This window comes from Diabrotica virgifera, chromosome 8, assembly GCF_917563875.1.
Source record: "Diabrotica virgifera virgifera chromosome 8, PGI_DIABVI_V3a".
NCBI classification, from domain to species: Eukaryota; Metazoa; Arthropoda; class Insecta; order Coleoptera; family Chrysomelidae; genus Diabrotica; species Diabrotica virgifera.
The window spans coordinates 63,675,918-63,703,025 of NC_065450.1; the positions used below are offsets into that span (position 1 = coordinate 63,675,918).

At 33.0% G+C, this 27,108-nt stretch overlaps 1 protein-coding gene across 1 annotated transcript in view; it reads left to right on the forward strand.

The window, feature by feature from the left end:
- The window catches only part of LOC126890170 (uncharacterized), a 106,559-nt gene that overhangs the window by 55,470 nt on the left and 23,981 nt on the right, over positions 1-27,108 (forward strand). The window contains exons 12-14 of the mRNA XM_050659023.1: positions 5,393-5,512; positions 16,556-16,666; positions 25,740-26,101. Coding sequence (XP_050514980.1) covers positions 5,393-5,512; positions 16,556-16,666; positions 25,740-26,101 — 593 coding nt within the window. The remainder of the gene's footprint in view (positions 1-5,392; positions 5,513-16,555; positions 16,667-25,739; positions 26,102-27,108) is intronic.

A 27,108-nucleotide genomic window follows, 5' to 3' on the forward strand; every position in this document is an offset into this window, starting at 1 on the left:
GACAGCTCATAGGACAAACGTTTCCATTCTAAACCAACTTGAAATTAAAAAAAAGGCTGTTCACAATATGTCTTCAACGAATTCTGCAACTCTTTGATCACGTGGTTCGCAGAGGTTACGATAGTTTGGAGATATTAATTGTTTCTGGGAACGTTCCGGGGAGAAGATCAAGACGACGATCACCAACTAGATGGTCCGACCAAATTAAGAAATCAGCTGGAAAGTCATTCTGCGAAGCTCTTAGCGCCATAACCATAACAGACGGGCGACTGTGGCCGGCCAGTCGCTCGTTGCAACGTCCACTCCACATAAGAACCCACGGTCATGGATCAATAATCGGAAATTGGAAACTACTTTTGTGGATCCACAGAGTGGCCGGCCAGTCGGCCACAGTCGCCCGTCTGTTATCGGTGTTAGAGAAGCTGAAGATAGAGACCAATGGAATAAAATTGTTAGGAAGAATATCGGAAGAAATCACAATCCTCAGTAATGGAGAAATGACAAGAGAGAGAGAGAGATACCTTGTAAATCATCTTCACTTTGAGACATTAGTATTGCATCGTCTGTTTGCATTGTTTGTTTTAAGTTGTTTTTCCATTTATAGAAAATATTATAAAATCTATATTATACATCATACATTTCTATTCTAATGGATCTATCCTCGCTAATTTCAAGATAACCTCAGTACATTGCTTGGTTCTGTACACTCAGCAAAATCGAAAACATCCAAAAATACTTAAGGAACTTTTCCCAGAAACACATATTCTAAACAAAATACTTATATACAATTACTGAGTCGTATTTTGTTTAACCCTTTGAATGCTGCGGACGTCATTTGACGTCTTTGATTTGCCGTGCCTACAGTGCTATGGACGTCATTTAGTTATTTTGATTTGCCGTGAAGTGCTGTGGCCGACAATTGCAGTTTCCTGCGCACGTGTTCATTTGTGGGTAATTCAAGGCGGGGCTAGCGCTTGCTGAGTAGTGGGCGGTCTCTTTACGTCTGCGTTTAGATGTTGTTATTCACTCATTGCCGATGCTTGTCCCAACACGAAAACATTGCGATTTCTATCAGTTTTACTTTAGTATTGCATCATTTTTACATCAGTATCGTCCTATTAGTTTTTATAAATAATGGACGAGCAGCAACCGGGGCCTTCAAAAGCGTTACCAAGACCTAAGAAGGGGCAGTTTTATACTGAAAAAGAGTTACTTGAAATTCTTACTCGAAGCGACAGTGAAGACGAATACATAGAAAATACGCAAAATGCTTTAGATTCCGATGAAGAAATGGACGTTGCTCAAGAGCCCGAAGACCAAACATCGAATAATACCTACGATTTTCTCTGGAAAAAAAAAGACCTTCTACCAAAAACATTTGCATTTGACTCGTCAGAGGTTGGTTGCACAATTGATGGGCTGACTGCTGAAAATAAACCTTTGGATTTTTGTAAAGTATTTTTTACGGACAATATAGTAAATCATATAGTTACGGAAACAAACAAATTTTATATTTACGTTTGTGAACATGTGGAAGTATCCGCTAAGTCACGTTTGAAGAAATGGAAAGATACAGATTTCAATGAGATGTGGTTATTTTTTGGGATTACATATCTGATGCCTCGTGTAAAAAAATTGCGCCTCAGTGAATACTGGTCAACAAACACACTATTATCTACTCCAGCATTTTCTGAGCTTATGTCGCGTGACAGGTTTTTTCTGATTTTGCGAATGTTGCATTTCTCGGACAACAATCTGCCAAAAAACGGCGACAGTTTGGTCAAGATTAGAGCAGTAATAGACCACGTACGTGATGCTTTCCGAAACGCTGTCAAGCCGCATAAAGAATTGTGCATAGATGAAAGCCTTTTGCTTTTCAAAGGCCGACTCTTTTTCAAACAGTACATACCCTCGAAGAGACATCGATTTGGTGTAAAGTTTTTTGTTTTATGCGACGCAGTGACTGGGTACATTCTCGATTTTGTTGTCTATACTGGAGCAACAACTGACTTACAAACGAATAATTGTAATTTGGGTAAATCTGGCGATGTGGTGCTAACGCTTTTGGCACGCTATTTGGATAAAGGTCATACTTTGTATTGTGACAATTGGTATACAAGCCCCAGTCTGTTTGTATGGCTGTATAATAGAGCTACAAATGCGTGTGGAACTGTGCGGAAAAATAGAAAATATATGCCGCAAATGGCAGAAAAGCTTCAGAGAGGAGAATGGAGTTTCCGAAGTGATGACAAATTGTTGTCGCTAAAATATTGTGATAAACGAGAAGTATACATGCTTACGAGCTTACATAACAACACCGGTATGGAAACTGGTAAAAAAGATCGCCTCACTGGGAGGAAAATTGTAAAACCCCAGTGTATTGTTGCATACAATAAGTTTATGGGTGCAGTAGACAAGACGGACATGCTACTGAGTTCAGTAGAGTGCGTCCGAAAAACTGCGAAATGGTACAAAAAAGTTTTCCTTCACCTTATGGATATGGTTCTGCTCAATGCAAACGTTTTGAATAATATAGTAGCAAAAACTAAAACTTCGTTGGCAGAATTTCAACTGACACTCATCCAACAGATAGTGGAAGAAAATCACAAGGGGAAAATGCGCACGTCAGCAGGTCGAAGATCAGTCGACGACAATCCATTGCGGCTTACTTGTAGGCATTTTCCGTCGCATGTACCTCCCACAACAAGTAGGAAAGTTGGACTAAGAAAATGTGTTGTGTGTGCCAAAAACAAAAAAAGAAAAGAAACAAGTTTTATGTGCCGTGAGTGCAATGTGCCTTTATGTGTTGTGAATTGTTTTGAAAGATTTCACACCATCAAACATTTTTAGAAAGTAAGTTCTACATAACAAATGACTATTTGGTTTTATTTTTTGTTTTGGATAATTTTGTTTTTCTTTTGTTATGGATAATTTTGTTGTTTTTTTGTTATGGATAATTTTTTTGTTTTTATTTGTTTTGTTAACATTTGTTTACATTGAATTTGAATGCAAAAATATGTGCAATAATTTTTTAAATTGTTTTATCTATCTTTCTATCCTAAGTTTTTCTAAACAATAGCGTTTTTGTATTTTTTTGTAAAATTTATTTTGTTTCAAAAAAAAATAAAAAAAATTATAAATAATTACCCAATTATTTTGTTTATATAAAACAACGTTATAAAGAATCATTTAGTCGCATTATTTAGCGCGAAAGCGGCCGACCGTTTTGACGTCAGAAATAGCCGCACTGGGGCATGAGTATCGCCGGAGAGAGAGCCGCATCGAAAGGGTTAAAAGTCTGTGTTTATATTATCAGCCGAATATGAATAATACCTATTCTCCTATTCATGACTCAATTGAACGTCTTAATTTTAAATGTTTTGAAATACAGGGTGTGTATAAAACATACAACTGGAATTAATGCAATATTATTCAAATGTCTCGGACACTATGTATGGAAATAAAATATTTTTGAAATATTTTGTTAATATCATTCGATTAGAAATTAAAAAAAATTGTTATATCTAAAATTTTTTGTGAAAAAAACTTATTTGACCGGCCTCAAGAGGCCGTGGCCTCTCGGTGATTGCACCGATTCATTTATATGGCCAGCACGCCACTGCTCTTACCTGTAAGACTGCCAAGATTCCACGACCCTATCCTGATTTTTCTAACCTGCAATGGTGTTCCCCCTGAGATAGTCCTCACCCGGAAATCCGAACGGAGGCTCATTTTACTTATGTCACATTTTACCTCAGGAGATGCCATCATTTCAGTATAAATTTTTTATATCATTGGAGAAGGTCTTTTCATTATTATGGCATGAAAATATTTTGTTTGGATATATTTGATACCTGAATGCCTTTTCTATCAGCACCATACCCTGCCCTGCACGTTTAGCCAATACACCACCAATGCAACCAAAGTGCAGTACTACCCCACACCCGCCTGCATTTGTCTGTATAGGCCAGGATCCCTATTGTAAGGACTGCCCTATAAGCCAATGTATTGTTGCCCGTATCCCGCCACTAGGAGGCACGTACTTTATTCGGTATACCGTAATAATATAGAATATACAGGGTGTAACAAAAATACAGATCATAAATTAAATCACATATTCTGGGACCAAAAATAGTTCGAATGAACCTAACTTACCTTAGTACAAATATGCACATAAAAAAAGTTATAGCCCTTTGAAGTCACAAAATGATAATCGATTTTTTCGAATATATCGAAAACTATTAGAGATTTTTTATTGAAAATGGATATGTGGCATTCTTACGGCAGGAGCATCTTAAAGAAAAATTATAGTGAAATTTGTGCTCCCCATAAAAATATTATGGGGGTTTTGTTCTCTTAAACCCCCCCAAACTTTTCTGTACGTTCCAATTAAATTATTATTGTGGTACCATTAGTTAAACTCAATATTTTTAAAACTTTTTTGGCTCCTAGTATTTTTTCGATAAGGCAGTTTTTATCGAGTTGCGGCTTCTTTTTTAATATGTTTACATAAAAATTTTATGGGGGTTTTGTTCCTTTAAACCCCCCAAATGTTTGTGTACGCTCCAATTAAACTATTACTGCGATACCATTAGTTAAAAAAATGTTTTTAAAACTTTTTTGCCTCTTTGTATTTTTTCGAGAAGGCAACTTTTATCGAGATATGGCTTCTTTTTTAATACGGTTCAAAATATACCTAAAAATGTAAATCATACATAAATTTTCATATTTTTACCAAGTCTCCATAATCGTACTTAACCATATACAAATATGTGGTGGATTTGACAAATATTCAAAATATCTCGATAAAAACTGAATTTTCGAAAAAGTACTAAGGGCCAAAAAGTTTTAAAAATATTGTGTTTAAGTAATGGTACTACAATAACAATTTAATTGGAACGTACACAAAAGTTTGGGGGGGTTTAAAGGAACTAAACCCCCATAAAATTTTTATAGGGTGTCCAAATTTCACTATAATTTTTTCTTAAGGTGCTACTGTCATAAAAGTGCCATATGTCCATTTTCAATAAAAAATCTTTAATAGTTTTCGATACATTGGAAAAAATCGATTTTCATTTTGTAACTTCAAAGGGTTGTAACTTTTTTTATATGCACATTTGTACTAAGGTAAGTTAGGTTCAATCAAACTATTTTTAGTCCCAGAATATGTGATTAAATTTATGACCTGTATTTTCGTTACACCCTGTAGAATATTAAATCTTTCACAGTTACAAAGTTCCACACATTTTTTTAATATTATTTCTTTTTGTTATATCTGACAGTTTCTATCCTCTTTAGGTGCATTTCATCTACACACATGCATAATCTTAAATTAATTGTTTTCTTATTTTATTAATTTATCTTTATAAATAAATAATAAACAATTTTTTAGACAGAGAACAGGCACAGGGATTATTTAACCAGTTTAAGAACAGCGTATCAGAATACCAACAAAAAAATGGAGGAAATGGAGAAATAAAAGTACTGAATCCATCTAATATTGCAGATCTAGGTAAATATTTTCTTAATAAGAATAGAGTCCTTGGGCCCACCATTAAAAATTATTACCTCCCTCATGAGATTTTTTTTTTCGAGTCGGACTTTTCTATTTCGGAAAATTTTCGGGAGTAGGCGTTTCGTAAAAAATAAAGAGCTTACTAAACTTTGGTGTGTCTGAAAACTGGATTATCCTTAAAAATGTGTCGGACAATATTACCAGTAAATTTTAAGTATAGTCGGTTCGCTAAACTCAGACGCAACTGGCTAGATATTTTAGTCGATATTTTTTTTGTTTTTTGCCAATTTTGCAAAAATTTGCAAAATGACTAACTATTTAGTGATTATTTACTATTTAGTAATTATTTTTTGCCAATTTTACTAAAATTGGCAAAATTACCGACTAAAATATCTAGAAAGTTGCGTCTGAGTTTAGCGAACAGACTATATTTTTATCACACAGTCCACCCAACCAAATACACAGTTTCAAGACTATAGAATTTTTCCTTTAAGACCTGCTGCACAAAAAGACAGAGTGCCTACAGAAGTAGAAGTACAGAGAGTGACACAAGTTCAAAAAGGACTTGCAGCGCCTTTAATAAGACGACATATAATCCGGTCAACTAAAGCGTCGTTTAGACACAGCGATAAATCCAGCAACTTATCCATATCAGTCGAGCTGTTGCAACTTATCGTTGTGTGTAAACGGTACATCCAGCGATTTATCAAAGTTGGAGTTGGGTTGAAGTTGGTATCGGGTTGAATTAACTTATTATCGATCGAGTTGTTTTAAATTTATCGTTGTGTCTAAACAGTACAGCGATTTATCATTGGAGTTGGGTTGCATCAATTTAGGAGAATCTTACCGTATTAGAATTTATTTACATATCCAATTAAATGTACAGGGTGATTGATTAGTGGGGTAAAGCTACGTAGATCCATTATAGTAATAGATAGCAATAAAAGTTAATAACAAAAGTTGTATCCAAATTTGAGATTCACATTTCAAAATTAATTAGAATGTTACAGAGGGTGTTCGATAACATAGTGGCAGACCAAACTTAATTTTTTTTATTGGAACACCCTGTATTTTATTTTATATTCAAAATCTTCTTAACTTCGCCATTACAAATGTATAAAGTATAAAGGATTGTTATGTTATACAGGGTATTTTACAAAGTTATAACCAATTTTATATGAAAATTGTAACAAGTTAACTCATTGTATAAATAAAAATAAGCATAAAAGCAATGGATTATTGATGCCATTTTTTATTTATTATCAAAATTTTCATAAATTATTCTTCTTCTTCTTTTTGTATAGACATGACTCTCTGTTTTTCAATGTGCCTCTAGTAAGTTGTCGTTTCATCGTTTCCGTGGTCTTACTACTGATCGTCTGCCTATTGGGAAACCGTCTCTCGCTGTCCTGTTGTCATTCGGTTTATGTGGTCATTCCATTCTATTCTTCTGTTTCTTACCCTGTCTTCTGTCGTATATCTGAACTTCTAGCTCTATCCCATAGAGTCTCACCATCGATTTTTCGAAGGGTTTTCATCTTCGCTGTTTCGAGCAATCTTTTTGTCGTCTCTGTGTCGGGTCGTGTTTCTGCCGCGTATGTCATTATTGTTCTGATGACTGTTTTGTAAATTCTGCCTTTCATATCTTTTCCGATATTTTTATTTCTCCATATTGTGTTATTCAGGCAACCTGCGGCTGTTTGCTCTATTAACTTGATCTTCCACTTCTGTTTCGAATATTCCATAGCTAGATAGTGTGATGTCTAGGTATTTAAACTCCATTACTTGTTCTATTATCTGACCTTCCAGCTCCAATTTAAAGCGTCGTTTAGACACAGCGATAAATCAAGCAACTTATCCATATCAGTCGAGCTGTTGCAACTTATCGTTGTGTGTAAACGGTACATCCAGCGATTTATCAAAGTTGGAATTGGGTTGAAGTTGGTATCGGATTGAATCAATTTGTTGTGATGATCGAGTTGTTTTAATTTATCGTCGTGTCTAAACGGTACCCCGATTTATCGAAGTTGGAGTTAAATTGCTTCAATATGGTAGAATAATACCGAATTAGAATTTATTTACCTATCAAATTAAATGGTTACCATTAAGGGGATGGGTACGAACTTTCGGTATGTACTTTCGGCTTCAAAGCTATTTAAATGGGATTCATTTTTGTCGAAACCTGAGAAAACTAATAAGTATTTTTGAAAAATTTAAACGCAAAGAAAAATAAAAGTAAACTAATAAATTTAGACATAGGGAATATTGTATACAAATTAAAGTAAGGTAAGGGTACTTTTTAAGAGTGATTTAAAATACAGGGTATCCCATTTAAATTTTACTGAAAAAATAATGTACTTGAGTTTTAACTCACCCTTTATTAGATATAAAGTAAATACGCAATATCAATCATTTTTAAAAATTTTGACAAATAAAAAAATATGGCATTAATAAACCATTGCCCTTGTGCTTATTAAAACCTTTTTATATACTTGGCTTGGTTGGTGTCACGGACTCCGCAAATTTTGTAATCCATTTTAAAAATAGTTCTAGGCTACCTAGACACCTGAAATTTTCAGGATAGCTTAGAACTAGCTAACAATGCAATATTTAACTGCTATTATACAGGGTGAGTAATTATATAGTGGGATGAAGCTCCGTAGATCCGTTATAGTAATGTATAGCGATAAAACTTAAAAACAAAAATTGTAGCGAACTTTGAGCTTCATATTACAAAATTAGTTAGAATGTTACAGGGTATTCTACAACATAGTGGCAGACCAAACTTATGTTTTTTTAAATAGAACACCCTGTATTTTATTTTATATTCGAAATCTTCGTAACTTTTTGATTACAAAAATATTAAGGTTTGGTATGTTATACGGGGTATTTACAAAGTTATAACCAATTTTATATGAAAATCGTAACAAGTTTAACTACCTGTATAAATAAAAGCAAGCACAAGGTCAATAGTTTATTGACGTCATATTTTTTTATTTATTGTCAAAATTTTCGTAAATGTTTGTTTTGCTAATTTTCTTTATATTGAATACAGGGTGAGTCAAAACGCAAGTACATTATTTTCTCAGTAATTTTAAATAGAACACCTTATATTTTATATCATTATCGAAAAGTACCATTACCATCCTATAATTTTTGTATAACATTCCCTATGTGTAAATTTATTAGTTTTCGAGATATTTTCATTTTTCAGAGCAAAATTATGAATAAATACGGGTCTAAATCTTTCCAAATTTTAAGTAAGCCATGACTGAATTGTCTAAAACATACAATTTACGATTACTGATTATCAATCTGTAATCAAAGTTGACTACAATTTTTGTTATTAACTTTTATTACTATCTATTACTTATAACGGATCTACAAAGCTTTACCCCATTGACCAATCACACTGTATGGATAAATCGATTTTTTTTTAATTTCAAACTATTTTGAAAATGTGACTAATGCAATGATATTTTAAAGTACGTTAATAAATCGATATTTTCAAATTGTTGGTGCCTCAGTGGCATTAGACTGCAGATCGAGAGGGCCCCATTTGGAACCCGGCTGTTGCGTATCTTTTTTTAATTTTTTAATTAAATAATTAAAAGTTTATATACTTAAAATTATATATACCATTTTAAAAAACTGTGGTATTATAAAAAATACTATTTTATACTAGTCTAATTTTTGGAATCATAATTATAAATAACAGTTAATAGATCTACTAAAAATTCATATTTTATAAGTTAATTATTCTCTCCAAACATGTTGTGTCCTACAATGTACATACATGTACAATAACAAAACCGTGATATTATAAAAAGTACTTTTTATTAGAGTGTAATTTTTGGACTTTTAAGCATTTTATCGTTAAGTCGTTTATCGTTAAATTATTTTATATTCTTTCCTATAAATAATAAAAAGGTTTTATTATAAAACAGTTCTTTTTTATAAAAGTGTAATTATTTTTATTTATACAGTGAGTTGAACTTGTTACGATTTTCATATAAAATTGGTTATCACTTTGGTTTGTTATGAAAAAAGTAACAGGATCTATTTGTTTAGAATGAAAACTAGTTATAATTCATTGAAGGGTCTAAAATGTACACAATGCTCCACTCTTCAACTTGTTGTGGTCAATCACATCGCGATAAATCCACATAAACTTATCGCAGCGTCTAAACAGCGTTTCAATCATCAACAAATCACAGCAACTTCATCGCAACTAGTTGCTGTGACTTTTCGCTGTGTCTGAACCCCGCTTAAGACACCAAAATACACACACCGGCAAAATTAGCCGAACACGTTAAAAATGGGACATGTTTGATGTCTCGTACTTCATAAACCAGTGGTCCGATTTGAGTCATTCTTTTAGTATGTTATAGCCTTATTATTTAAGAATATCGGTGTAATAATATTGTTGCTAGACAGGTAAATGTCATTTTATACCGGGTGTAACAAGCATACTGTGTTTTTTTCTTTAAGTTCGGAACGCCCTGTGGAATATTCCAGCATATATAAAATATTAAAATTAAAACTCGATTGTAGACTTAGGCTTTCTTAACATTTTTTTTTGATTCATTTGCTTATGTTGGAAAATAAAAAAGTTATGTGCTTTAACAACTAGCCATGTTTTATATCAATAAATCCTCATAGTAGGGGAGAAAAGTATGCTAAATTTGCAATTACTCGAGCGTTCTTGGGACCTGGAGTGGATTGTAAAAAATGGGTGGTACAACCAAAAAAAGTTAAGTTAAATTTTCCATAAAGTGTGGGACTCTCCATTTTTAAATTTAATTTTCCATTTCCACCAATGGTTTTTTCCGATTATAGCGCCATTTATCCATAATAGTAAAAAATTGTTGCGAATAAAAGTTGCTTATTTTTACGTCAAGGATCCAAATCTGCAATAAAAATTGGGGGTTCCTATTTAATATTTTAATGTAACCCCCCACCCCACCTCCCTCGAGGTCGTGTTTGGTGCCATTCGGTAGATTTTTGAAAAATATTGAATAGGTGCATTTTGCAGTTTTACGATCTGATGGTCATTTCGCAAAATATCGCAGGGTTCGTATTTATAATTTTTAATTTACCCCCCACCCCTCTCCGTGGGGTGTCACGAGCCCCCACGAAGGTGGGGTGGGGGATTTAATTTCAAATCTTAAATAGGAACCCCCCCCCCAATTTTTATTGCAGATTTGGATCCTTTACGTAAAAATAAGCAACTTTTATTCGACATATTTTTTCGAGTTATGGATAGATAGCGCTATAATCGGAGAAAAATGATTATTTCAAATGGAAAATTAAATTAAAAAATGAAAAGTCCCCCACTTTATGGAAAACTTAACCTAACCTTTTTCTGATTTTAGCACATACTCTTCACAATCCAATAGGTCCCCATAACGCTCGAGTAACTGCAAATTTAGTATACTTTCCTCCCCTACTATGAGGATTATTGATGAAAAACATGGATAGCTGTTAACGCACATAACTTTTTTATTATCTCACATAAGTAAATGAATCGAAAAGGAAAATGTTAAGAAAGCCTAAGTCTACAATCGAGTATTAATTCTAATATTTTACATATGCTAGAATATTCCACAGGGTGTTCCAAACTTTAAGAAAAAAACACAGTATGATTGGTACACCCGGTATAAAATGGTATTTACCTGTCTAGCAACAATATTATTACAACGATATTCTTAAGTAATAAGGCTATAACATACTAAAAGAATCACTTAAATCGGACCACTGGTTTATGAAATACGAGACATCAAACATGTCCCATTTTTAACGTGTTCGGCTAATTTTGCCGGTGTGTGTAGTTGGCAAATAACAAAAATTGCCGGAAAGCCAAATTTTGCCGGAGAGCTAGTGTTTACCATAACAAATAAAGTTTTAAAAAACCCCTTCGATCCCATGTGTGCAACAAAAGTTATTCGGGGTCAAAGGTCAAAGTATGAGATTTTTTGGATTTTTCTCGAAAACGGTAAATTTTATCAAAAAAAAAACCTCAAACCAAAGTTGTAGATCTTAATATTCTCTACAGAAATAGTCCTTACGATTTTATTCCTAAGAGTTTCCATTCCTGAGATATCGCGATTTGAAAAGTTACATTATACATGATTGTACATAATATTAAGCCACGTATATATGTACATATCAGGCACTTAAGACAAGTATAAATGCCTATTTGCGTCTCTTATAAAAATAATATATTATACTATTCTGAAAATATTTCTTCAAAAGATAATCGGTCCCAAACTGAATTTCACGTGGCTTTGAAAAACATTTGGCTATACTTTTGTTTAAAAAAGAACAGATTGTCTATTCTAAACAATGGCTGCAGTATTGTCCGTAGGTCTTGTTCATATACCTGTTTCTTTTACTGCTAAAGGTTCAGTTCAAGTGAATATAAGTCAAGTACTTATTACAAGCGTCTACTTTTGAAGATCCAGCAAGAGGAAGAGGGAGAAGAAGAAATCGAAGAAGACTTGACTGTTGAAGTAGACTTTCAAGAATATGAATCTGATTAAAATATCTAAAGAAATCTATTAGGATTTTATTTTAATATATAGAATAAAATCATAAATGGTGCTTTTTAAGTTTTAATGAAAAACTTCTACATGACAAATTAATATATAATTAATTAACTACTGTCAGACACAAATGACTTAGTGTACATAAACTTAAAACTATGCTTAAACTTACAGTTTACATATTAATTATAACTACTTTTTTCAACACTCTCCCTTAAACTGTAAAGTGAGAACATTAAGAAATTAAAAATATTGAATGGAACATAAAAATTTGAACTACATACACATTAAATACATAATATCCAATATATAAAAAATATGTTGTTCTAAAGCTATTTTCTTGTGGCATTTTTATAATCAAGTATATTCAAATGGGAAATAAGCCACAATTTTACCTAAAAATTATTTTATATACTTGGGCGTCGAAACGTTAATAAAATCATTTTTAGGTAAAATTGTGGCTTATTTCCCATTTGAATATACTTGATTATAAAAAATATGGCTATAAAAAAATTCTTTAGTCTCTGATGAACAATAGGTTCGCCATCAGAACTAACTAACTGTTAGGTAACATAATCTGTTAACCAATCGGGTGGACGTCTCTCTCTGAGTTGCCTTTTCCTATCTTACGATTCATGAGTAAAATCTACATCCGAATCAGAGAAAGGTATAACATCAATTGACTCCTGATTTTCAGTATCAATTGAATAATCATGATTAATAGTAAATGATTCATCAATTACAGACTGATCACCAACATTTTGATTAAATTCATCAATAAAAGGTGTTGATTCTATTTTAACCTTAGGTTGAGTTGAAACAGAATTCTTTCCATACATTACGAGTTCAAAAAATACAACATCTCTGCATTTTTCTACTTTTCCTCTACAATTGGGGTCAGCTAATCTGTAGCCTTTAGTATGTTCGCAATACCCTACCATAATCATGGGTTTAGATTTAACATCAAATTTACCTCTAAAATTCTTAGGTATATGAGCATAAGCTTTACATCCAAATACTCTTAAGTGACTCAAATCAACCTTGGAACCAGTCCATAATTCTTCAGGAAGAGTACCATTAACAGCTGTAGTAGGGCTACGATTTTTTAAATATATTGCAGTAGCCACTGCTTCTCCCCAATAAGCTTTAGGTAAACCAGAATCAGTGAGCAAAGCCCTAGCTTTTTCTACGACCGTGCGATTGGCACGCTCCTGTACACCATTTTGTTCGGGAGTGTATGGCACTGTAGTTTCATGTATTATTTCTGAATCCTTAAATAGAGCTCTAAACTGAGCATTACAATATTCTAAACCGTTATCGCTCCTATAGCGTTTTATTTTAAGCCCCGTTTGATTTTCAACGATTTTTTTAAATTCTTGAAACTTTGAAAAAGTTTCACTCTTAGACTTGAGTAAATATCCAAAAGTTTTACGAGTATAATCATCAGTCAACATAAAAACAAACATCTTGCCCCTCCCCAGCTTTTTTCTGACATGGGACCTACCAAGCCTCCATGCACTAACTCTAGCTTGGAGGTAGCACGTCCCTTTGGAAAACTCTTTTTGGTCTTATTTGCTTCTATACATGTAGTACAGGGAAGCATTTCAGTATTTTGGTAATCAATACCACTAGCCATACTAGTTAACAAATCCAAACTCTTTGTGTACGAGTGTCCTAAGCGCTTATGCCACAGGGAAACATTATTATTACTCTTTTTACTAACAGACATTAAATTGTCTTCAACAATATTGTTACAAGTATTAACTGTTTCTTTAGATGTACTAGGGAAATTTTCATTTTCAGACTTTTCTGTATCAGAAATAGTGTCCAACTTATAAATTCCCCCAAATTCAGAGCCTGTAAATTTTACAGTACCCTTAATACTAACTTTGTCCTGGTCATACACATCAAAACCTTTTTGACTAAACATAATTATATGACCTTTAGACGCTAATTGACTTACTGATAATAAATTTGCAGTCGCATTGGGTCCATACATAACATTAGTTATTGTACCAGAACTAATAAAACTATTGTGTGAATTAACTAAATCAATTGGAATATTTCCAACTCCGGTGGCCAATAACGTGCCCTTATCAGCTGTATAAAATTTAGAATCTTTATTTGGATCAAAGTCTACCATCCAATCTCTATTATTATACACATGTCTACTAGCACAACTATCAAGATATCTTGATAGTTTGGAGAACTTACAGACATATCAGTATGAGCAAATAAAAGGTTATTAGTTTCACCATGATTCTCCTTAGATTGGTCCTTACCAGTTGGTGGTTTGGAATTAGGTTTCCAATTTTTGGAATTCCTCTTGGGACATTTAGGCCGGATATGGCCTTTGACTCAGCAGCCGTGACGAATTCGGTAGTGGATTAAAGAAAAGGTTTGATAAAATTATTTTTTGTAAACAAAGCTTTATCCTCACCATTTTCTCTCAACTTCTCACGATCAGTAATATCATTCAACAAGGTTATGACTTCTTCACTTTTAATAACTGTATGTGTTGCACAGTATCCATTAACAACTTGTTCTTCAGTGTCTTTTAGTCCACATAACATCAATGTCCCAACTTCACTATCATCAATCACTATATTTAATTCTGCAAGTTCCTGAACAATATCAAGTATTCCAGATATATAGTCACTAATGCAAGAAAAATCTTCTAACTTTGCACGATATAACTTTCTTTTTATAAACATTGACTTAGTTAAACCGGTATTTTGATACGCCTTTTTTAAGTTATCCCAACCTTCTTTCGCGATAGTTGCTTTTCTTAGTGAGCTAAGCAAGTTGGTTTCACCGATAAACTTAGTTTGGCTAACTCTCTTTGGTCTTTATTTCGATCTTTATCATTTTAAGTTATACAATTTCATAGACCTTAATCTATCAAAAACATTTTCATTTCAAACTGCCAGATTTCGTAATTTTGTCTTCCATCTAATTTTTCGATATTTGGGGCACCAGGGCTAACAAAAACATTATTAATGGTTCTCATTTCAACTTTTTCTTGTTCAGACATTTCGTCGAGTAAAATAATTAAATAGAACAACAGCAAACACGTCTCTCTTAGACACCTCAAAAAATAGGTACCACGTGAAGAGTTTTCAACAATCTTTGTTTTCTTCACTTTTGTAGCACAGTGGCAATATATGTAGCGCAAATTGGTCCCATAACCTATTAGCCAAGCCGCACACCAAAGAAACATGAAACGAAAAACATGAAACATGAAACGAAAAACATGTTTCATGAAACGAAAACACTGCTAAACAAATCTCAAAGTCTGCCTACCAATGAAACGAGTGTGATTCATGCTCATGACACATTTTTATTTTCGGAGAGTTTCATAAATGGCCGGACGTATATTTGTTTAACACTGTTTTATTTCCATGAAACGTAATTTACGTTTCATGTTTCTTTGATGTGCGGGCCTGCCTAAGCCCGGCCGCACATCAAAGAAACATAAAACGTAAATTACGTTTCATGGAAATAAACCACTGCTAAACAAATATATATCCGGCGATTTATGAGACTCTCCGAAAATAAAAATGTGTCATGAGCATGAATCACACTCGTTTCATTAGTAGGCGGACTTTGAGATTTTTTTAGCAGTGTTTTCTTTTCATGAAACATGTTTTTCGTTTCATGTTTCATGTTTTTCGTTTCATGTTTCTTTGGTGTGCGGCTTGGCTTAGGATTTTATTTTAATATATAGAATAAAATCATAAATGGTGCTTTTTAAGTTTTATTGAAAAACTTCTACATGACAAATTAATATATATAATTAATTAACTACTGTCAGACACAAATGACTTAGTGTACATAAACTTAAAACTATGCTTTAACTTACAGTTTACATATTAATAATAACTACTTTTTTCAACAATAATTAATAAACAATCGTTAACCCAATAATTAATCAATAGCAATATCAATAATCAATATCAATAATAAGGTAATATCTATAACTTGACCGGTATTGTTTCCTTAAATTATCCTAAAATTGTCAAAACAGTTAGTGGAGTAGGCCTACAGGAGAAACCACGGTAAAAACGCGCCGAGTACACTACCTCACAGGACAGGTGGTGTGGAAACGTGTGCATAATATTATGTATAATGTGAGAATCTCGATATATCAGGAATGGCAACTCTTAGGAAAAAAATCGTAAGGACTTTTTTGGTAAGGAGAATTTTAAGCTCTACAACTTTGGTTTGAAGTTTTTTTTTTGATAAAAACCGTTTTCGAGAAAAATCGAGAAAATCTCAAATTTTGAATTTTGACCCCGAATAACTTTTGTTGCACACATGGGATCGATCGGGATTTTTAAAACTTTATTTGTTTTGGTAAACCCCAGCTCTCCACCAAAATTTGGCTTTCCGGCAATTTTTGTTATTTCAAATGTCTATAGACCGGGATAATATCGAACCTATACCAGTTTTTAACGCCACCGTACATAATGTTAATAAAATTATTACTTTCTAGCAAATATATTTACCAAAAATCTTCAAAAGACTCAAAATCCGAACAACAATTTTTTACCAATTGTCAAAGTTCGATATGAAGATGGTCCAGAAGGTCCAGAAAATATTTATCGTAAGTCTTTTTTATTATTATTGGTTAAATTTAAAAATATTTAATATATTGTACTTGCATCGGTTGCTTGTTTTCCGTGGAAGGTGAGATTGCTGCAGACGTTTCGTCAAAATTACCCTTTACGTTCTCGATGCTTCTTGTTCCAAAGTACGACATCCTATCCTTTGGAATACTCTGGAACAAAAAGCATCGAGATAAACGAATTCAAATTTTGTTTAATTTTGATAAAACGTTAAAGCCAAAGTTATACATATTCGATTTTAAACGTTTTATCTAATTAAAAATCCACAATAGTGCGGCAGATTCGTGCAAATATTATAAGAATTGCACATTTATTGATACAAGCATATAATTTGGTCCACATATACTGCACATATAAAGGTTCAAATTTAGACATGAGGCCATCTCAGATTTTGCCTTTTACAAAAATGGCGGTCATTCAAAATGGACGACTATACATATTTGACTAATAGCATATCTTTTGAATGAAAAGTCCGATTTCAACCAAATTTGGTACATAGGTTCTTTTTGTGATTTACAAGATCGATATCGTGAACTGGAAGAATCGGTTTACCAAAAGTTGTATTTTTTCTGGTTTTTTATGTAAAACTATTTTATATTATGTAAATAATTTATTTTCATTTTTTTCACCCTGTATATATTAATTTTTATTTTTCAAAATATTTTAATTTTTCAAAATGGTAATACCGCCATTGAAAAGAGCGTAAGAATATATTTTAGGAAATATTTCGAACTTTTTAGTTATGTTAATTACCATTTAATAAATGCATAACGTATCTTCACATGTACCTATTTGTGGCAGATTCATGCAAATATTGTAAGAATTATTGTGTATTTAATGGTAGAAGCATATAATTTGGACCACATATACTAACACATACAAAAGTTCAAATTTAGATATGAGGCCATCTCAGATTTTGCCTTCTAAAAAAATGGAGAGCATTCAAAATGGCGGCTACACATATGTGAATAATAGCACGATAACTTCTGAACGAAAAGTCCGATTTAAGCCAAATTTTGCATTAAGGTTTTTTTTTGATGAATAAGATCGAGGTCTTGAACCGGAAGAATCGGTTTATCAGCAACTGTGTTTTTACTGTTTTTTATGTAAAAATATATTGTTTTTTTTTCAGTTCTTTCACCCTGTATATATTAAGTTTTCAAAAAGGTAATACCGTCATTGAAGAGAGGGTAAACATAGTTTTTAGAAAAGATTTTTAAATTTTTAGTTTAGTTATGTTAGTTACCATTTAATAAATGCATATCGTATCTTCACATGTACGTATGTGCGACAACTTCATTTTGAATGCCCGCCATTTTTGTAGAAGACAAAATCTGAGATGGACTCACATCTAAATTTGAATCTTTGTATGTGTAGTGTGTGTGATCAGTATTATATGCTTTTACCATTAAATACACAATAATTCTTATATTATTTGCACGAATTTGCCGCACATAGTTTCATAGGTACATATGAAGATACGTTTTGCATTTATTAATTGGTAATTAACATAACTAAAGAGTTCAAAAAATATTTCCTAAAAAACACTTTTACACACTTTTCAACGCCGATATTAACTTTTTAAAAAATTAATATGTACAGGGTGAAAGAATTAGTAAAAAAACAACATGTTTTTACATAAAAATCAGGAAAAACACAACTCCTTGTAAATCGATTCTTCTGTTTCAAGACCTTGGTCTTACACATAAAAAAAGAACCCATATACCAAATTTGGTTGACGTCGGAATTTTCGTTAAAAAGCTATCCTGCTATTTGTCACATATGTACAGTCGCCATTTTGAATACCCGCCATTTTTGTAAAAGGTAAAATCTAAGATGGAGTTATATTTAAATTTGAACCTTGATGGGTGTAGTATACGTGGTCCAAATTATGTGCTTCTACCATTAAATGCACAATAATTCTTATAATATTTGCACGAATCTGCCACACATAGGTACATGTGAAGATACGTTATGCATTTATTAAATGGTAATTAACATAACTAAAATGTTCAAAATATTTTTTACAAAATATGTTTACGCTCTTTTTAATTGCGGTATTACCATTTTGAAAAATTAATATATACAGAGGGAAAAAATTGAAAAAAAAAACACAGTTTTACATAAACAACCAGTAAAAACACAACTTCTGGTAAACCGATTCTTCTGGTTCACCATATTCATCTTGTAAATCAAAAAGAGAACCTATATACCAAAGGACCAGGCAACACTCCTTATGGAAAAGTGGTCCCGGTCAAATTTGATAAAAGATTGGTCAACGATACTTCTTGATGTGTAGATTAAACAAGTCCATGGCACCTGGGTCTGAATAACTACTATTCTGGAGTTATAGTCTTCTGAAGTTATTGGATTCGAGTTCTCGGTTTACGTTAAGTGCACTAATTTACTGTCAAGTGAACGAAAATATTTATTATTAGAACAAGAGAAACTCATGTTCTTCAGACATACTTGCGTGTTGTATATGAATTCGTGGTCAAAAATAGTTGGATCGTATTTTAGTCTTCAGAAAACCTCCGAAAAGTCTTCAGAAAACTAAAGAAGTGCGGTATAAAAGGTGCTGCTAGATCGATATAAGCATTATCATGTTTTCATGAATGCTTCTCAGTTATGGAATACCAGCAAAACTACACTTCCGCCTTATCTTTAGAAAACTACTGAACAGTGGCGGATCTAGGGGGATGGGGGTAATTCCACTCGTAACATGTTCCAGAATGATTAAAGAAAAAATTGTTGAAACATAAAAAAATACATTAGTTGACATGAAACTTGTCCCGGATATCAGATATAAGACAGGTAGAGAACATGGACTTGATTTCAATACAAAAAAAAAACAAAGTAAATGGTAGTTTGTAAATGTTAAATAAAAATTACAATTGTCTATGGAAAAATCGGGTTTAAATCATCTTCGACTATTCGTATGTTGACGTATGATTCGCATTTTGCTGATTTCGGTTAGATGCATCATACGTCGTGTTAACTAACGACCTATCAGGATACTTAACATTGGGTTGATGTCTTGCAAAGCCTAAAAACCATAACACATTGGTGATATGAGTACAAGTACCTACAGTTCTCGCACCAGATTGACAGGTAGAGTAGTACCCGTTAATCGGTTCTTCTACAGGCTCATCTTCATCAATCATATAGGAAATGAATACTTGGGGTTTTGTAGCTTGCCGAAACCTAGAAAATATTCGAACTCTTATGAATCCCTGTTTATCCATATTCTTATCAATTTGAAACTCTTCGTCATTTTCTCTTATTATTTTATCTTGTATGTAAGATTGTTCCAGTTTAATTTGATATATCCCAATCGTAAGGTTTTTAGGTAGTCTAAGTCTAAAACAGGAAAGTTAGCAAAATCATGATTACGAAGCCTTCTCCATTGACCATTTCTTCTATATGATTATACCTAAGTATGAATATTATAGTTGTTATAAAAATAACCCTACAAAATTATTCTCCATAATATTTTGTATTAAAAAGATCATCGTCATTGGCTGTAGAACCCCTGGTGGACCTCGGTCTGTTCGAGAATCAGCTTCCATTCCATTCTATCCTCCGCCTTGGTTTTCCAATTTCGTACTCTTAACACCGTAACTCATCTTCTCTGGTCCTTAAATCGTACTCTGGGCCATGGGTGCCCATACCCATGGGCAGGAGGGCCGTGAACCTCCTGGCTTTTCGGGTGCTTTGAATTATATATGGTGATTAAAAGTATAAAAAATATAATGTGCAACATCTTCACGTTTGCCACCCCCCTAAAAATTTTTATATGGGCGCCAGTGCTCTGGACTTACGTCTTTTCGTCACACTATCCGCTCTTTGGATATAAATGTGTTTTGATGGCTCAATCTCGTTCATTTTCGTTAAATAAAGTTATTTCATTAATTCTGGAACATGTTACCGGTGGAATTACCCCTATCCCCCCTAGATCCGCCACTGTTCAGTGGTTTTCTAAAGATAAAGCCGAGCTGCAGTTTTGCTGGTATTGCATAACTGAGAAGCATTCGTGAAAACATGATAATGCTTATATCGATCTAGCAGCACATTTTATACCGCACTTCTTTAGTTTTCTGAAGACTTTTCGGACGTTTTCTGAAGAATAAAATACGATCCAACTATTTTTGACCACAAATTCATATACAATACGCAAGTATGTATGAAGAACATGAGTTTCTCTTCTTCTAATAATAAATATTTTCGTTCACTTGACCGTAAATTAGTGCACTTAACGTAAACCGAGCACCCGAATCCAATAACTTCAGAAGGCTGTAACTCGAGAATAGTAGTTATTCAGACCCAGGTGCCATGGACTTTTTTAATCTACATATCAAGAAGTATCATTGACCAAACGTTCATCAAATTTGACCGGGACCACTTTTCCATAAAGAGTGTTCCCTGGTCCTTTGGTTGAATTGGGTCTTTTCGTTCAAAAGTTATGGTACTATTAAACACATATGTAAAGGGGCCATTTTGAATGCCCGCCGTTTTTGTAAAAGGAACAAGAACTGAGATGGCCTCATATCTTGATTTGAACCTTTGTATGTGTAGTATAATATGTGGTCCAAATTATATGCTTGTATCATTAAATGTGCAATTGTTTCACATATCGGCCGCACTACAATGAAAAAAAAAAATTGCTGTAGCTGGCTGTATACCATAGATCACAAAAATACTAGATCCTTTGTAAAAGATATAATTAGTAGTCCCTAAATAAGAGTTACATTACATAATAGAACGTTTTCGCTTAAACAATCGATCATCAGTGTTAAAAAAGCCAATAGTGTGGATACCCGAGCCACCAAAATATTTTGGGTAAAAACCTTTTAAATGTTAAAAATGTTTAAAAAAGTGTTATAATTTACTACATGTTGTTAATAAAATCTTGTGATGTTGCAAATATTCCTGGATCAGTGACGGTTTAAGGCATCATGGGGACATAGGCGGCCATAAGAAGTAGGCCTCTTTATAGCGACCATTTACTTAAAACAAATTTACAGATACCTATGTATTTATGTTGTTTTGGGAAGTAGTTACTCCAAAAATAAATTACGACAATGTAAAAAAGATCATTTTTCTTTTTTTACTTGTTACTTTGCTATAAAAAGTTAAGTAAAATAACTGCATCTGATAAATTTATAGTTGGATTTTTTAATGTTTACTAGCAGCACTAAAACGTTCTAAAATTTTGGACCACATAATGGTTAACAGAACTTCTTCTTCTTTAAGTTCCATCTCCTATCGAAGGTTGGAAATCATCATGGCAATGCGGACCCTATTGACTGCCGCTCTAAATTGCCCTGCACTACTGCATTCGAACAATTCCCTTAAGTTCTTTAATTTTGTATTCTTTAAGTAATTTTGAGTATTTTTGCCCTCTCATCACATGCCCAAGTACTCAAGTTTTCGTCTATTTGATAGGTACTTATTCATTTTCCTATATAACATTGGTACTGATTTAACAGCATCAAATCTAGCTCACCATCTAGTATACTAGTCTTTTAACCGAATTTCGCAACCACTTGTCATTAAAGTCCATTTACTCACGGCTTTTGCTTCGAATAGAAGAACCGCTTGGCTTTACATGAAATTTGGCATATACACATAGCTCACATGCCAAAGAAAAAAAGTGATAATGTGCCGATGTGTGATTTTGCCCTGGAGATGAGTGCACCCCTTCGGGGGTGGAAAAACATACGTTCAAAATAAGTGCGGAAATAGATAAATTGACTAATTTTAAGTAACTATTGTTCTATAGAATTTCTTCACTAGGTCAATACTTTTCGAGTTATTTGTGAGTGAATAATAATATGTTCATTTTTCCACAAAAAACACGTTCTTATTTGGTTTTTCGCAAATAAGTTAAAAATGAAGTATTTTATCCAAAAAATATTCTTAGGAAAAATATAGCGTAGATATAGAAACGTAAAAAAATGAAATATGTGTAAAGTATGTAGATCCAGTATAAGCAGAGCTGCAGCTAATGAAAAAGAGATTCTTATTCAATAAATTCCAAATCGAATATTTCAACGTAAATAACCAAAAATTGAAGCTCTGTTCGGTGAAAACTCACCGAACCTTTAGTGTTAAAAAGCTTTATTTTTGTTTTTTTAAACGTTTTTTTTTTGTCGAAAAATGTCGAAACATATTGTTCACTCGCAAAACCCTAGAAATGTATTGACTTAGTGAAAAAACTTTATTGATCAAAAGTTGTTTAGAATTAGTCAGTTTATCTACTTCCGGATGTAGGTTTTCCGTATATTTTTTCACCACCGAGAAGGGGTGGACTCAACCTCAGAGCAAAAGCACGCATCGGCACAATATCCCTTTTTTTCTTTGACATGTTAGCTATCTGTACATATGCCAAATTTCATGTCAATCTAAGCTCTTTAAAATCCAAAGGTTCTTTAAAATCCGGAGGTTTTGCAATATTTTACCGTGAGTAAATGGACTATAAGACCCATCGGTGGCTAGAAATTGAAAGAAAAGACGAATATTTCTTGAACCATACCAAAATAATTAACAGCTTCTAAGCAAAATTTGCTTGCAAAATTGATTACCAAATTTATGTAGGTAATGATTAGACATATTTGACAGAAGAAAAAAGAGTTTGATTAGAAGTCATAAATTAACCATCATATTTTTTCTTTATTTGCGTTAGACCTATTTGATTTATATAACATTTTACATTTTTTTAAGTTTCTGCTTAAATAAGTCAATATTAATTAATGCATTTGAGCGAAACGCGGGCCCTAGGCGTAGATATATAGCGTCCGTCTAATGGTTAATCCGGCACTGTCCTGGATATTACCCAGGGCTACAGAGGACTCTTCAGACGTGGTTGATATGTAACGAGGATTGAAACCTCACATATTGGAGTTGAATGGCAACTGAATATAAAAGGGCCTTAGAAGGATGTCAAAGACAAACTGTTGACAGTTCAACATAACAGTAATACTTTTCAACATTTAAAGGGTTTTTACCGAAAACATTTTGGTGGCTCAGATATGCACTTTATTGGCTTTTTTAATACTGATGATGGATTTTTTTATTCCTAAAAACGTTCTGTGATGTTCTATTATTCTAATTTAGGGATCTTTCAATATAGTCCAGTCGGGTTAGACGAATAACAGGCCTAACCTTGCATTAAGAGCTGCCCTAAATTTTATTTTTCTAATCTTTAGGGAGGGTCAATATTAATACAGATTTAAAATCTCGACTGAATTCCACCGTTGCGTTAGCCGCCATCTTGATTTTAAACGAGAACCGTTTTTGCTCAATATCTCCGCCATTTTCAATTTTTTTACAAAAAGTGTTGAAACTGAAATTATTGAAAATACGATTTTCTATAATTTCACTTATTATAATTTTTTTCGTGCGGTCGCTATTTTCCGAGTTATGAGGGGAAAATAGTGACAGTTGGAGCATAATTATTGAATTATTGAATTATCTCGTTTATTATTAGTTTTACAACAAATATGTACATGTACAAAAATGAAGAGAATTAAATTCTACACAATTTTGATCTCTTTCATTTTTTTGCTAAAATTAATATTTAAGTTAGTACGTATGCGGTAATGGCGCGAGCGTAAGACCGGATTGATTTTATAGCAATTGTTTTTGTTCAATATTTACGCCATTTTCAACTAAAATTGTTCAAAATATAATTTCCTACAATTTCTTTTTAACAATTTTTTTCATGCGGTTGATATTTTCCGAGTTACATGGGAAAATAGTAAAAAGTGGTGGGGGAGCATAATTATTGAATTGAATTTTGTGTCCGAGCTGCCCCAAATTTTATAATTATATCCTTTAGGAGAGATCAATAGTAGTGTAAATTTAAAATCTCGACTGAATTCTGCGGTTGCATTAGCCGCCATATTGATTTGAAATGAGAACTGTTGTTGCTTAATATCTCCGCCATTTTCAACTTTTCGACATACACGGTAGGAAAGAAAATTGTTGGAAATGCAATTTCTTACAATTTCTTTGGCACAATTTTTTTATACGATCAATATTCTCCCAGTTAAGGGGGAAAATAATGGGCATAATTATTGAATTGTCTCATTTATTATTAAATTTACATAATTGTACATAAACAAAAATAAGGAGAATTATATTTTATACAATTTTTGAAACTTCCAATGAAACATCAACCAAACTAAGTATATAAAAGACATAAAAAGACATTATATACATTAAGTTCACTTAATTTTATTAACTAGCGGGTTTTATTGGTTGAATTTGTCTGTCGATATTTTAAGTTTTATGTCAGCTAATATATCGTGATGTTCCAACAATTTTTTTTTAAATTTTGGACCCTGCTGGGGGGAACTTTCCCATTTCCCCCCTTGTAGACCCGACACTGGTTCTCTTGAAAAATTGTAGTAAATCGTAATTGCAACAATTTCAGTTCTTACACTTTTTGTCGAAAAGTTGAAAATGGCGGAGATATTGAACAAAAACAATTGCTACAAAATCAATCAGGTCTTACGCTCGCACCTTTACCACATACGTATTACCTTAAATATTGATTTTATGAAAAAAATGAACGGCATCAAAATTGTACAAAATTTAATTTTCTTCATTTTTGTGAAGGTAAATATTTGTTGTAAAACTAATAATAAACGAGATAATTCAATAATTCAATAATTATGCTACAACTGTCACTATTTTCCCCTCATAACTCCGAAAATATCGACCGCACGAAAAAAATTATAATGAATGAAATTATAGAAAATCGCATTTTCAACAATTTCAGTTTCTACACTTTTTGTCAAAAAATTGAAAATGGCGGAGATATTGAGCAAAAACGGTTCTCGTTTAAAATCAAGATGGCGGCTAACGCAACAGTGGAATTTAGTCGAGATTTTAAATTTATACTAATATTGACCCTCCCTAAAGATTAGAAAAATAAAATTTGGGGCAGCTCCTAATACAAGGTCAAATGCTATCCCGACTGGGCTAATACACCTTTTATAAAGGATCTAGTATTATTGTTTTAATTAATTATTGTTCTTTTTTTAGAAATTATTCCGAACAAACGAAATTCTGCAGATTTAAGCAAGACTTTAGTTGATTTATGGAATAATATCACGGAACCAAATAATACAAATACTTTTTCACCCACTCCTCCTTCAGAATCTACAGGTTACGATGAAAGTACTGAAGACGATTCTCCAATTACAACTACATCCGAGAAACCAATATCAAAACCTAAACCGATACCGAAACCTAAGCCAAATAAAAATAATAACAAAGTTTGTCAGAAATCCAAAACGTACGTAGAAGGAGAAAAACAATGTAAAGGAAAATTAATATTTTCCGAAGATTTTTCATCATTAAACACACACGTGTGGAATATTGAACATATATTTGCAGCAGCACCGGTAAGTATTCATCATCATCATCATCGTCATCATCATCATCATTATCATCATCATGAATCAGCCCTGATTTGTCCATTGTTGAACCTAGGCCTCCTCCAGATAATTCCATCTTCTTGTGTTCTGCGCCTCTGCTATCCCATTGGCCATTGGTCACCGTTCTTTTGAGGTCTTCGGTCCATCGCGTTGGAGGTCTTCCTCGACTTAGCTTGTCTGACCGTGGTCTCCACTCAAGCAATTTTTTTGTCCATCTGTCGTCTTTCATTCTTCCAACATGTCCCACCATCTCTATGTTTAATTTTGCCTTTAATACGTTCGATAATATCTTCCACACTGGTTTCTTACACTATTTCTGGGAAATCTTGAAAGAAATCAGAACTGTCAGTGCCACCGGAAGTACCAATGTGTACCTACGTATTGTTTCTATAGCCAACAACCCTAATAACACCAAACATTCCATGTGAGTTCCTAGAATATACACACAGGATATTGAAAATATTCCTGGAATGTCCTCAAAAGCACAAGAATGTCCCCTAAATGTCCCAGGAAAGTCCTCTGTCAGCATTTTAAACATTCCTTGAATGTCTTGTTGGAACATTCCATGAATGTCTACGAATGTTCTTTGGACATTCACAGTATATTTTTTATACATTCCCTGACATAGTCGCTGATGTGACATAATACCTCCGATTTGTTTTTTCATGAGTTTTGTAAGAGAGACTAAAAACTTTTTTTTACAATCAACTCCAATTTTCATATGATATTTTTTGACATGTTTTGTACAAAATTCAACTATCTATTTACTACAAAACATGTCAAAATTTACATGTGAAAACAGGAGATGACCCTAAAAATGGTTTTTCGTCTCCTACAAAATTCATGAAAAAGCAGATAGGAGGTGTTGTCACATCATTGACGATATACCAGAAGTATATGTGGCCATAACAAATAATACATCCTTGATAAATATAAACATTTTTATTGCACAAAATCGTGTCATATATTTTTTT